Here is a 13888-nt window from a genome sequence, read left to right as displayed (position 1 = left end):
ATTAAAATTCTTCCAGCGGATCCCCCTGCCTCAGGGGAGACATTTCTGGGCTGGGCCTGCATGTGCTGCTGGGCCAGACACTGTGTGTGTGAGAGAGGGAGAGAGAAAGAGAGAAGAGAGGAGAGGAGAATAGAGTAAAGGAGTGTTAGAGAGAGTGCATGTGTGCACATCCGAGGAGGCAGAAGCTTTGCCTGTCTCTCTGTGGAGTGGTTCTGGCACTGTGAGACATGTAAGGTTATGATCCTGCCTACTGTTCCCTTCAACAGTGTGGTTGGGAAACAATGGAGAAGCAGAAGAGACTATTGGCAGATCAGCAGGATGAGCACTGGGCTTTGCATGGGCTGCGTCTCAATCAAACGCATCCACCGGTGTGAAGCATCCACCGGCAAACGCATCCACTGAGTTCAGGTGGAAGGCACCTGAACTCATCCGTTTTGCTCTACGTAGGCTAACTGCATTAAGGCCAATGTCCGTCAAATATTTTCTTTACATATATATCTTTTTTTAGACCTACAGGGGTCCTAAAATTCCCTAATCAAATAGCTAAATAGTCCATCTTAAGACAATCTTATAAAAATAATTCCATATATTAGCTTAGTCCATATATCGCCATCTAGAGGCTTAGACTCTAGGGGGTTTAGGAGAATATCAAGCTGGCTAGCTAGTACTGTTGTTTTATGAACAGATGTGTTTTTCACAGCCTTGACTTTGCGTGTTGTTGTTTGTGATCCCAGAGGGCTGCGTGGAACAGGTCTTGTGGAAGCATACAGTAGTTGCAAATAAACCGGCATGCTCTCAACTTGATCCTGCTCTGCTATGCTTTGCCCCAGTACCAGGTCTGATTTATTCTGCTTAGGCAAATGAGTGTGGCTTACAATGTGCTGCACTCATTCTGCTTCATCAGTACACATTACACATAACACTGGAGCCTGCCGCAGGCAGACAAAACCTCGGAAATGGATCTAAGAGCTGTGCAATGGAAGTCATGCTGCATGATTCTGCATCATGACAATGGTTTAATCTAGTTGTGTGCCTGCGCTCGGGTTGTGAGTTGAGTGTATTAACTCAGATGAACATACGTTTGTGTTTTTATGTATGTGTGTGCGCGCATTTGTGTGCGTGTTTAGACCAATGCTTGTGTGCTGTGCTGGCTAGGGAGTTGGTTTCTGTGGATGTGTGCGTGCATATGTGCATGTGCGTATATGAATGAAAATGAAAAGGCGACCCATGGATACCTGTGACCTGGTCCACCAGGATGCGGGAGGTGATGATGCGTCCATACTGGGAGAAGAGCTGCTCCAGGTCCTTCTGAGTCATGGTCTTGGGCAGACCACTCACATACAGGTTAGCGTCTCGGATGGAGGCTGAGCTGGGTCGTGCATATGACACCTGAGGAGAAAGGTGGAATGGGGTAGAGATGGGTATTAGATATAAGAGATGATGGACATGAGTGTAGCATAGCTTTAGTCTTACTTCTATGAGAACTTTTGAGCCTACAGCATTGGATTGTATTTTGTCCATGGCATTGGCAGAGATATCTGTGTAACTTGTTTTTAATGACTTGAATCACAGGGCTTCACCTGACTGAGCTTGTTTGAATTAGCACATTAGTTTTCATCTAAAATCCATTTACACATTAGCCTTGCAGACCCCACGCAGAAGAGGTGTGAGGAAAGGTAGGTGCCAATTTATCTTCTGTTTCATTTGTCGTTTTACATTTTATTTGTGTACTGTAGCGAAAGGCTCACACATGAACCCTCACCCCCATCAACACTCCTCCCTATCATTAATATGGAAGTATTGGACAATACATCTTGTTAATGCTGACATAAAAACAAATGCACTCACGCATACATTAGGTGTATGTGTGCGTGTGTGAGAGAGAGAGAGAATGGGAGAGAAAGTGTGTTTACAGCCTATGCATGAAGGTGTGAGAGAGAGCGTGATGAGAGTGAGAGCGTGCGAGAGAGGGAGAGAAAGAGGGCAAGAGACAAAAAGAGGTGGTTTGGCAATCCTAGTTTGGTAAGGGGGGGTTGAATGGGGATGGCTTGTGCTGACTCTAACTGTGCGAGCTGAGCGAGGTGGGTGCCTTCTCTCACAGATCCCTCCACAGCTTTGCAACACCCTCTCTTCAGTGTGCCACACTTACCAGCACCTTGGACAGCGCCTCTCTCTCTCACAGTCACACAGTCCGTCACACTCCTGCTCTCACACAGATGTCGAAGCTTGTCTGTCATCTCTCCTGCTAGCCTGGGTCACAGCACGCACTAACCTACCTGTCTCATTCAGAAGCTATCATTTCGTTAACTTTTATTTTCAAAGGCCATATAAGCTGTATAAATACACTACATTGGAAGCTAGTATTTTAAGGAGTTATGCAAGACCATGATGTTTTAACTTCTGCCATCTTAGCTCTCTCCTGAAAAAGTCCCTGTGCTTTGTCGAAATGCTGTTCTAATTTCTCGATTATGATCTGGTTTTACTCTTTCAAAATGTTAATCCGATTATCATTGCTGACTGGGGGAGCTTTTCTATCCAGGGTTTTCATTAGGTTTGACATTTAGAGGCATTAGCCATCAAACACTGTTAAAATATGATGGATATGCAAAACATCTCGGCATAATCACAGGATATCCAGTTTAACTGTGAAGGCAAAATAATCGGATCACAGCAGTTCGCTTCCCCTTTGTCCGTCTTTCCTTTCAAACGGTCTTTCCTTCCATTTTTTCCTTCTTTCCCTTTTGCTTCTAATCTATCCATTTATTTCCTTCGCTCCCTGTCAGTCAGCCCCAGATCCATCAACACCTTCACTAGCTGTAAGAAGTACTTGTGTGTGTGAGAGTGAAGTGTGTGTTGGAGTTTGACGACCGTGTTTGTGTGTGTGTTCTTTCCCAGTGTGCAGCCCTGCTCTTCTCACCTCCAGCGGGCTCCTTCCTCTCACACCTCCACAGGGTAGCAGCACCAGAGATGTGCTGAGAAACTCTGAGGTGTCATGGAGGAGGAAACCACATGTTTTAAAAGACAGAAAAAGACTGCAGAAAGACACCACCCGAGTGTGTGAAACTCTGGGGCGAACTGAGCTTCTCCTCTTTGTCTTCACCCTAGGCAGTAGTGTGAGGAAGTGTTATGAGGGTACCAGAAGGGAGAAGTGTGTCTGTGAATATTATGTCCGCCCACAAATGGCTTACTGTACACTACCACGAGAGCCTACGTATTAACTACAGTATTATACTACATCAACAACACGTTTCATCAGTTGAAGCCTTGTGTGAAACTGGAAAGTCATATCAAAGACACTGAGCTCTTTAAGTGTCTTCTTTAAAGAGGGCTCAAAATGTTTCCTCTGCACATCGGCGTATCAACTGTAGTTCAGTGACACCACAAGTAGCTCTCTCTTCTCTCCCACCAGAGAGCGTCACACTGGGCTGCAAGACAGAGCTGTCTGCTGCTATTAGGGAGTCTGTCTTCATTTTCATGGCAGCTTAAGATAACCTCTGGTGCAAAAAGAAAGGCCCGTAGCACTGAATGGATATTTCAAGAAGATAATGACCTTGAACACACTTACTAGAAGTTGTAAAATTGTCCTTTTTCTTCATTGCTACTCAGAAAAGGCTTATTGATATAGGTAGCACAGTCAAAATAATGGGTTATGCAGTGGCAAGAATAAAAAGGGCTGGCCTTACTCTCTCATGCAGAAAGGTACTCTGCTGCTATAACTGAGAGCCAGGGTGAAGTCTAGATGCTGCTCCGTCTGACTGGATAAGATGGACAGAGACAGACCGAGGGAGCTGTACGATGTGGAACGCTGTGTGTGTGAGAGAAAGAGAGCAAGAGGGGAAGAACGCTGTGTGTGTGAGGGAAGCGGACGTCACTTACTGGTGTGCTTGCTCTTTGGACTGTGTGTCTGCTCCAGGATGATAGACACGGAAGATTGCTCCTGCTTTATTACACAAGCTGTGGGAGGAAAGAGGCTGTGCTAGGGCTGGAGGTGGGATGAGAGCGTGAGGATGCGTGTGCATATGTTTAGCTCTGAATATGTTATGGTTTTTGACAGCGTCATCAAGAAAACAGGCAGAAGGCTCTTCTCTCTAGCCCAAGGGGACTGGCCATGGTATGCTTGTGATTCCTAAGTTAGCTGGCTTCCTAAAAACATGTCTGGTGCAAGGGGACTGGGGAGGACCGAGGAGCGTCACTGGTACAGTAGCGTGGGTTGGGAGCCTGGGTGCTAGCTTGGCCCTCTGGGGCCCCATCTCAGCAGAGTACATTAGCGAGCGAGAGTGGCAGAGGGACGATACACACACAGACCCTGTGACTCATCCTAACTCCTGTCAGCTACGCTTAGTGGGTGAGACCTGCGCAGGAATAACTGTGGGTCATGCTGACTGCGTCACACTGACACGCACACGGATGTGCGCAGGCACACACACAGCTCTGGTTGGCTGTCTCCCCATGACCTTGCCTCTCAAAGCACTGAGCTGGATTGAAAACAGCCCGAGCTGTGTTGATCTGGTGTGGCTGCTTCCCTTCACAATGTTGACCTATCATGTTCAAGGCTGTCGAGGGATTGGGGATTCTGTATGGGCTTTTCCCATTCAGCTCGGCAGGGTAATCCGATCTGATTAGATTTAGAAATATGTTACTGAGAGAGTTTGGATTATGGTAGCAGACAGATTACAGTATGGCTTAAAGCGAACAGCATAACGGAGCTATATGAGAGAATATCGTTTTTCTGCTCAACAAGTAGAGATAAAGTAGGCCTACTATATAAAATGGATGTTGAGTACACTAATAGAACCATACTACTAATTAAATTATACTCTCTCCATTTACCCTTCATCTTTATTTGACGTCCCAACCAATGTAATATAAATTGGAGTCCTCTATTTAACTTTGGGCAGCATTTAATAAATGTGTTTTCCTTACTCTGTCTGAAAATCTTTCTAATTTCACCTTCACATTTTGACGTTTATAAATTAATTAGCATATCAGTTATACCTCACGGCTTTTAATGCTTCTGACTCTTTGATTCAGTCACTCTTTCATTTAAATTCTCTCTGCATGTATGCAAATTAGTCTGAATCGCCTCAGTCACTACCCAGAATTCCTACAATCTACATGGAAACTGAAGCAGTGCAGTCCTTATCACATGAATGCTGGGTGAATTGATATTCAGTGTACAGAAGGTGTTTTCCAATCAGACTTACCTTAATAGTTTTGGTTTGAAGTCTGAGTCCGTTTAATGTGTTGATGGCTTTCTCTGCATCCTTTGGGTCGATGTAGTTGACAAACCCATAGCCTAGACTCTGCCCTGTAAAACAAGAAAGAATAGCATTTTTACAATACAGAATTCTACCCAGTATATATTAAAATGGTACAGATACAATAGTGTCGTTAATATCATATTTTCTTTGACTCAATATTTTCCTGACATCTCTAGATATTTCTTTCAGGCATTGCTTGCTTTCATGAGCTAGTTGACTTTCAACAGACGCCCAGAGCCGTTGTAGCTGTGTGATAGTTACAAAAAAATTGCAACACAAGTGTCTGGCAAGTCCAAGTGGAACACCGCACTTATAGCCATTAAAAGAAACAGACAACAGTAAGTCCACAGTGGATAGACAAAGTGAATCACAAATGTAGAACAGCGCTGTCCTAGCACCAAATAAATAGGCAGGCAGGCTGCAGCTTAGGGACAAAATGGAGCTGTACTCCTCACATGAAACACGATGCTTCTCTCTCACTTTCAGTGGATTACCCTGGATTATCATTTCCCCATTGTTTATTAAAAACCTTGTGTCCTGGAGAGAATTTCATTGGTTCACAGCAATTTTTACCGCTCATCTCGCTGACACTGATCTGACAGCACCCTTCGGAAAGTTAGGACACTAAAATAGAACTACGCCGTTAACGCCAATACATCCGCGGGCCTGTGGATATGTGTTCAATATCAAAGTGCCTTTTGCAAAGACTTCTCTTCTCATACTCCTCAATGTGGGTTGACAATAATTAGCCAACACAGCCAACTGCTGAGCGGCTCCCCACTCCCTGTCACCTTCCTCCTCCCCCTTCCGCTGCTTCACAAGGAGAATTTAAGGCTCGACAAGCGTAGCTTACAAAGTGTTAGCAGAAATGAAGTGTGCTTCCGAAGCGCACTCATACAGAGCTGCCTGGATGTGCTGGGTTGTGGATAATGATACAGTCCCACAGTACTCATACAGAGCTGCCTGGATGTGCTGGGTTGTGGATAATGATACAGTCCCACAGTACTCATACAGAGCTGCCTGGATGTGCTGGGTTGTGGATAATGATACAGTCCCACAGTACTCATACAGAGCTGCCTGGATGTGCTGGGTTGTGGATAATGATACAGTCCCACAGTACTCATACAGAGCTGCCTGGATGTGCTGGGTTGTGGATAATGATACAGTCCCACAGTACTCATACAGAGCTGCCTGGATGTGCTGGGTTGTGGATAATGATACAGTCCCACAGTACTCATACAGAGCTGCCTGGATGTGCTGGGTTGTGGATAATGATACAGTCCCACAGTACTCATACAGAGCTGCCTGGATGTGCTTGGTTGTGGATAATGATACAGTCCCACAGTACTCATACAGATCTGCCTGGATGTGCTGGGTTGTGGATAATTATACAGTCCCACAGTATGCAAATCAAATCAAATCAAACTTTATTTGTCACATACACATGGTTAGCAGATGTTAATGCGAGTGTAGCGAAATGCTTGTGCTTCTAGTTCCGACAATGCAGTAATAACGAACAAGTAATCTAACTAACAATTCCAAAAAACTACTGTCTTATACACAGTGTAAGGGGATAAAGAATATGTACATAAGGATATATGAATGAGTGATGGTACAGAGCAGCATAGGCAAGATACAGTAGATGATATCGAGTACAGTATAACATATGAGATGAGTATGTAAACAAAGTGGCATAGTTAAAGTGGCTAGTGATACATGTATTTCATAAGGATGCAGTCGATGATATAGAGTACAGTATATACGTATGCATATGAGATGAATAATGTAGGGTAAGTAACATTATATAAGGTAGCATTGTTTAAAGTGGCTAGTGATATATTTACATAATTTCCCATCAATTCCCATTATTAAAGTGGCTGGAGTTGAGTCAGTGTCATTGACAGTGTGTTGGCAGCAGCCACTCAATGTTAGTGGTGGCTGTTTAACAGTCTGATGGCCTTGAGATAGAAGCTGTTTTTCAGTCTCTCGGTCCCAGCTTTGATGCACCTGTACTGACCTCGCCTTCTGGATGACAGCGGGGTGAACAGGCAGTGGCTCGGGTGGTTGATGTCCTTGATGATCTTTATGGCCTTCCTGTAGCATCGGGTGGTGTAGGTGTCCTGGAGGGCAGGTAGTTTGCCCCCCGGTGATGCGTTGTGCAGACCTCACTACCCTCTGGAGAGCCTTACGGTTGAGGGCGGTGCAGTTGCCATACCAGGCAGTGATACAGCCCGCCAGGATGCTCTCGATTGTGCATCTGTAGAAGTTTGTGAGTGCTTTTGGTGACAAGCCGAATTTCTTCAGCCTCCTGAGGTTGAAGAGGCGCTGCTGCGCCTTCTTCACGATGCTGTCTGTGTGAGTGGACCAATTCAGTTTGTCTGTGATATGTATGCCGAGGAACTTAAAACTTGCTACCCTCTCCACTACTGTTCCATCGATGTGGATAGGGGGGTGTTCCCTCTGCTGTTTCCTGAAGTCCACAATCATCTCCTTAGTTTTGTTGACGTTGAGTGTGAGGTTATTTTCCTGACACCACACTCCGAGGGCCCTCACCTCCTCCCTGTAGGCTGTCTCGTCGTTGTTGGTAATCAAGCCTACCACTGTTGTGTCGTCCGCAAACTTGATGATTGAGTTGGAGGCGTGCGTGGCCACACAGTCGTGGGTGAACAGGGAGTACAGGAGAGGGCTCAGAACGCACCCTTGTGGGGCCCCAGTGTTGAGGATCAGCGGGGAGGAGATGTTGTTGCCTACCCTAACCACCTGGGGTGGTGATCTGCCTGGATGTGCTGGGTTGTGGTTAATGATACAGTACCACAGTGTGTGTGTGTGCATATTTTGTGTGTACACATGTACTGTGTGTACTGTATGTACTGTTTGTACACTTTCCCTCCGTTTCTGGTGGTGTCCACAGTTCAGTGTGTCTTTGGGAGTTTGCACCAATCACTGTGCCTAATCCCACCTTGGCAAGGCTGACGGGGAGATTGGGATGTGTCCGCACCCCCAACTGCCTGGCACCACTCCCCAGGTGAGTGGAGAGATGGGGCGAGGCAGCTGCTTTCAGCACGAGGCAGCTCCAAGAGGGGATTCCACCCACCAGTAAGAGAGCAGCCCACAGCAGGCGGCCATGGGCTGGCTGCCTTCCGGAGACAACGCCAACGCACAGACAACGCACAGACAAACACACTCATACTGTATGCAAGTTAAGAAAATGTTGAAATTATCGGAGCAAACTATGAGCTGCGGGAAGAGAATACAGTGCTCAAGGTTATGCAATGAAGAGAATGTACACACACGCCTCACACACACACACACCCTGACAAGGTCAGAAAGCGGCGGTGCACTGACTGTGGGCCAACATATGCAGGCAAACTCATCTAGGCCTGTTACAACAACGGCTCGCTCCGCACGCACGCAGCCCAGCAGATTCAACCCAGCATGCTGCCTGCCTGAAATAAACACGCAGGTCTAGCACAGCACAGCACGGTACAGAACAGATCATCCAAGCACGGCGCAGCATAGCATACAGCATGCCTTAACACAGTTCTACACAATACAGCAAAGCTACTACTGTAAGATCACTAAATAGCAGTACACAATAAGATAGCACAGGTGTCTTCGCACAAGCCTTAAATGTTTTATATCTTTATACAAAGGAGTATTTTCTGGTTGTTTACTGTGTGAGATATATAAGGAATCTAGATCAATGTATTACTAGAAAGGCTGAGTGCCATTAAGGATATTATAGACAAACAGCTGAAAAAAAATGCATCTCAGGAAGCTGAAAGAACACATTAAGATAATAAATACCCTTTAATGGAGGAGCAAACTGAACATGATCCCTATGCCGTTTAATTAGTCTAATGGACATATTAATGTATATATATTTTAACTGTCAATTAAATCTGCAAACTGAAATGATGCATTGCTGTTATAATGAGTTTTTAATGATGAAAGATCTTCATTTTGCTTGACTTTCTGTTCCTAACCACAGCATTTCCATCCATCTTCAAATCTGGAGGCGTTTGAACAACATGTACAAAGACAATGCGTAACATCCATTAAAGGGATATTTTTCATAAATAAACAGCTTAGTAATGTCAGTGGTGGGACCGTGCCCAGCTCCTTCATTAGGATGAGTCGAGCTGAAAGCACAGGGCTAGTAGTTGTGTGTGACATAGTGGACCCCCCCCCCTCTTCGTGATCCAGAGTGGTGCGTTGATTCGTAGCGCGGCGAGCGTGGGGATAATTGAGCTCATTAGTTGTGACATTACCACAGTAGTGCCATAATGCTTCATAACAGCTGTCCCATTATAGCTCAAATCACTACTAACGAGAGAGAGGGCCGGGGTAATTGAGACCACCTCACCAGGTCTTCATCGCTCCATGTACAGTCAAAAATAAATAGAAGAGGGAAATAGGTACAAGTGTACCAAATGTTTTTCCTTGGCAAATCACTGCTATTTCCAGTGAGTGGCTCCTCTCGGTGGTGCTACAGTATGACTAAGCCATTATTTGTTTCATGAAGAGCAGCAGGCTCCCGAATGTGTGAGATGTGTTTCCAGCAGGTGTCCTGACTCTCCCCACGTGGTGACTTATAGTGCCCCCCCTCCACACACACACACACACACACACACACACACACACACACACACACACACACACACACACACACACACACACACACACACACAGACTTGCCTGCTGGGGCCCCCTGTGTCACTGCTTTCATGCACTTATGGTCTTCTTTTGTTTTGTATGTTCTTACCCTCTAGATTTTAACAGTACCTTCCATTCCATGTATTGACATGCATGACTGTCCACAATATAGGATCCAACCTAGCAGCAAACAATATCCTTCTGTGATTGTGCCCTTAATAAAAATAAACATGAATTTCCTTAATATTTCACAATGGTTAAGACAACATTGTGATGTTCTGTATTAATATGACAGACATTATATCCTAACCTGACCTCTTCTTTCTAAGTCCCCATGGTCTGTCCCTGAGTTCCCACTCCCTCCCTGTCAGTGAACATGGCTTCAGTCTGTCATATAAGATGCCAAGGGATGAGAGGGGAAAAGTGCACTGTGCACAGGATGACAGTGCTATGAACAGCTGACGATAACATACCTTGATAGCACCAGGTTCCTAAGGTAGAAACAGGCAAATTGGTTTGGTCAGTCTTACATTTGGCCACATTTAAGATATGGAGGAACAAAGAACCTTTCTGTTTGTCAAAACAGATGTGTATCATTGTGTTGGTTCCTTAACAATTTGCCCTTGCTGCAATAGCAACTTGGGATGGTGCTATTTTTGACAGACCAGCACCCTTCAAAATATTTGTGGGAGAATTCACCAACTAAAATGCAGATGATAAAATATACACTTTTACAAACTTATAGAAGTTCCCAGTTCAGTATTATGTTTTTAGATGGGAGGAGAGAGTACAACAATGTTCGTTTGCTAATCTCCTAAGTTAAACTACCTAATGTGCAGAATTATGATATGATTGAATATACATTCACAATTCATACTTTGAATCTACATAAACCACTTACTGGTTGCTGCGGTAAGTGCTTTTAATAAGAAAAGCTGACAGAGGCTCAGTTCATTCTGACTGGCCGTAAATAGCAAAAGTAATTTAATTATAGCAAATGTGTACTCAGGGCTATTAAGCACATTTTGTATGCCACTATTTACCATTGCCTTTTTGAATATGTTTTACTGTTTTTCTCTATTAGCTTATAGAAACACTACAACACTGTACAATTGACAAATATTAGGTCAAACATTTGACTATAATGGTCAAACCTTTGACTATATTAGGTCAAACCTTTGACTATAATGGCATTCAAATGCTAATACAGCCTTACTGTTGCTTTATGTGCTTACATTAGTATGACTAAAATGCTGACCAAATAAACAGTAGCACACATACACTGGCTCTGCTCAGATGTCTGTTCTCTGGGGTTGGCAAGGTAGCAGCAACTGTAATATGTAGGAGTCTCCCACCCACCCAGAGTCCCTCCTCCCCATCGGTGGCTGCTGCCTGAGGTGAGTTGGATGGAAGCCTGAAATGTGTGGGATGTCTGGGAAGATAGCAGCGTAGCAGGAGAGAATCTGGGACACCCCAGCTCCGTGACGTCAGGCCTGGATATGACAACAGTGACAGCAGCAGCCAGAGCCGGGGGAGTCCTGCAGAGAGGGAGGGTACCAGTGATGAGCCAGCCCGGCCCTCAGGCCCTCCAGATCTGAGGCCCACAGGGGACTGGCCCACTCTCTTTCCCAGGTATGGGCCACTCAAACAGCACAGAGAGTGGGGGGAGAATGGAGGAGAGAGCAAGGGTGTTTTTAGGACTGGAACACTAAAACTCCCTGCTGGCGTCTGCACTTATGGGCCTGTCTAGTCTGCAATACCTGGCTTTAGGGAAGATGTCAGATGATAATATAATAATAATAATTTTACCAGCACATGCACTTCACACCCAGCCCCCTCCCCCAGCTCTGACTCTACTGATAGCTAAGTTATTGAGGGAAAATGTACTTTCTATGCCTGTGATATGTGGTTGTCCAACCTAGCTATCTTAAGATTAATGCACTAACTATAAGTCGCTCTGGATAAGAGCATCTGCTAAATTACTAAAATGTTAAATGTAAAGCGCCTTTCAAAAAACCCAAGGACAGTGTACAGCAAAGAGTAAAAACAAAAACAAGAATAAGACAATAAAATAATAAAAAGCTACTTAGCTTAGCTAGTTGAGGGGAAAGCCAGACTGAACAGGTGGGATTTGAGATTGTTTTTGAAGGTGCAATAGAGTCAGAGTTGCAGGATGCTGGGACGCTAGGGGAGAGAGTTACAGAATTTGTGGGATGCTTAGGGGGAGATAGTTACAGAATTTGTGGGATGCTTAGGGGGAGATAGTTACAGAATTTGTGGGATGCTTAGGGGGAGATAGTTACAGAATTTGTGAGATGTTTAGGGGGAGAGAGTTCCAGAGTTTGTGGGATGCTTAGGGGGAGGGTGTTACAGAATTTGTGGGATGCTTAGGGGGAGAGAGTTTCAGAGTTTGTGGGATGCTAGGGGGAGAGAGTTTCAGAGTTTTGGGGATGCTAGGGGGAGAGAGTTCCAGAGTTTGTGGGATGCTAGAGGAAGATAGTTTCAGAGTTTGGGGGGATGCTAGGGGGAGAGAGTTCCAGAGTTTGTGGGATGCTAGGGGGAGAGAGTTCCAGAGTTTGGGGGATGCTAGGGGGAGCGAGTTCCAGAGTTTGTGGGATGCTAGGGGGAGAGAGTTTCAGAGTTTGGAGGATGCTAGGGGGAGAGAGTTTCAGAGTTTGGGGGCAGCACCGCTGAAATCCCGGTCCCCCATGGTGCACAGTTTTGTTTTGGGGATGGTGAGTAGTCCAGAGCCAGAGGAATGGAGACAGTGGGAGGGGGTGTATGTGGAGGAGGTCAGAAATGTATGAGTGGGTGATGCCTTGGAGGGCCTTGTAAGTGAGCAGTAGGATCTTGTAGGTGATGCAGAATTTGACAGGAAGCCAGTGAAGGTGAAGGTTTGCTGCGTGTGAGGAGCCTTGCAACGGAGGTCTGTAATATCTTATGTTTCACCGAGTCGTGGCTGAACGATCACATGAATAACATACTGCTGGCGGGCTTAAATTGTTTTTGGCAGGATAGAACAGCCGCATCTGGTAAGACAAGGGGTGGTGGTCTATGTATATTTGTAAACAACAGCTGTTGCACGAAATCTAAGGAAGTCTCGAGTATCTCATGATAAGCTGTAGACCACACTATTTACCAAGATAGTTTTCACCTATATTCTTCATTGCTGTCTATTTACCACCACAAACCAATGCTGGCACTAAGTCCGCACTCAATGAGCTGTATAGGGCCATAAGAAAACAGGAAGACGCTCATCCAGAGGCGGCGATTCTAGTGAACAGGGACATTAATGCAGGGAAACTTAAATCCGTTTTACCTAATTTCTACCAGCATGTTAAATGTGCAACCAAAGGGAGAAAAACTCTAGACCACCGTTACTCCACACACAGAGACGTGTACAAAGCTCTCACTCGCCCTCCATTTGGCAAATCTGACCATAATTAAATCCTCCTGATTCCTGCTTACAAACAAAAACTAAAGTAGGAAGCACCAGTGACTCGGTCAATAAAAAAGTGGTCAGAAGAAGCAGATGCTAAGCTACAGGACTGTTTGGCTAGCACAAACTTGAATATGTTCCGTACACCACCTCAGTCACTGGCTTCATCAATATGTGCATCGATGACGTCGTCCCCACAGGCAAAGCATCAATACAGGACTAAGATTGAATCGTACTACACCGGCTCTGACGGACTAAATTAAATAGCAACAATAAATTGCAGGAAATTCCAAGGGACACACTGCTTTCTGTCATTCAGGTAGGCCCGGAACCAGCTGAGTGGATATTGATCCAGATAAGTGTTAATTTCGTCAAATGCCAGCCATATTCACGCTTTCTTTTACCATCTATAGAGCTCTGATGGTCATGGAATTTTGGATGACGATAATTGGCCAGCCAATTGACCGCGGTCTCCATAATAACCATTTGAATAGCAACAATAAAATAAAATAAATCACATTTTCTACTTTTC

General features: G+C 45.1%; 1 protein-coding gene across 9 annotated transcripts in view; it reads right to left on the bottom strand.

Annotated features, from left to right (window-relative positions):
* Positions 1-13888, bottom strand: part of LOC109897492 (ELAV-like protein 4) — an 82701-nt gene that overhangs the window by 28803 nt on the left and 40010 nt on the right. For all 9 annotated transcript variants that reach the window (XM_020491989.2, XM_031833351.1, XM_020491988.2 and 6 more), the window contains 2 exons: positions 5205-5308; positions 1236-1389 (listed from right to left, as the gene is read on the bottom strand). In XM_020491989.2, the coding sequence (XP_020347578.1) occupies positions 1236-1389; positions 5205-5308 (258 nt within the window). The remainder of the gene's footprint in view (positions 1-1235; positions 1390-5204; positions 5309-13888) is intronic.

The sequence above is a fragment of the Oncorhynchus kisutch genome, linkage group LG10 (genome assembly GCF_002021735.2).
Source record: "Oncorhynchus kisutch isolate 150728-3 linkage group LG10, Okis_V2, whole genome shotgun sequence".
Lineage (NCBI taxonomy): Eukaryota > Metazoa > Chordata > Actinopteri > Salmoniformes > Salmonidae > Oncorhynchus > Oncorhynchus kisutch.
This window is presented reverse-complemented; position numbering and strand designations above follow the sequence as displayed.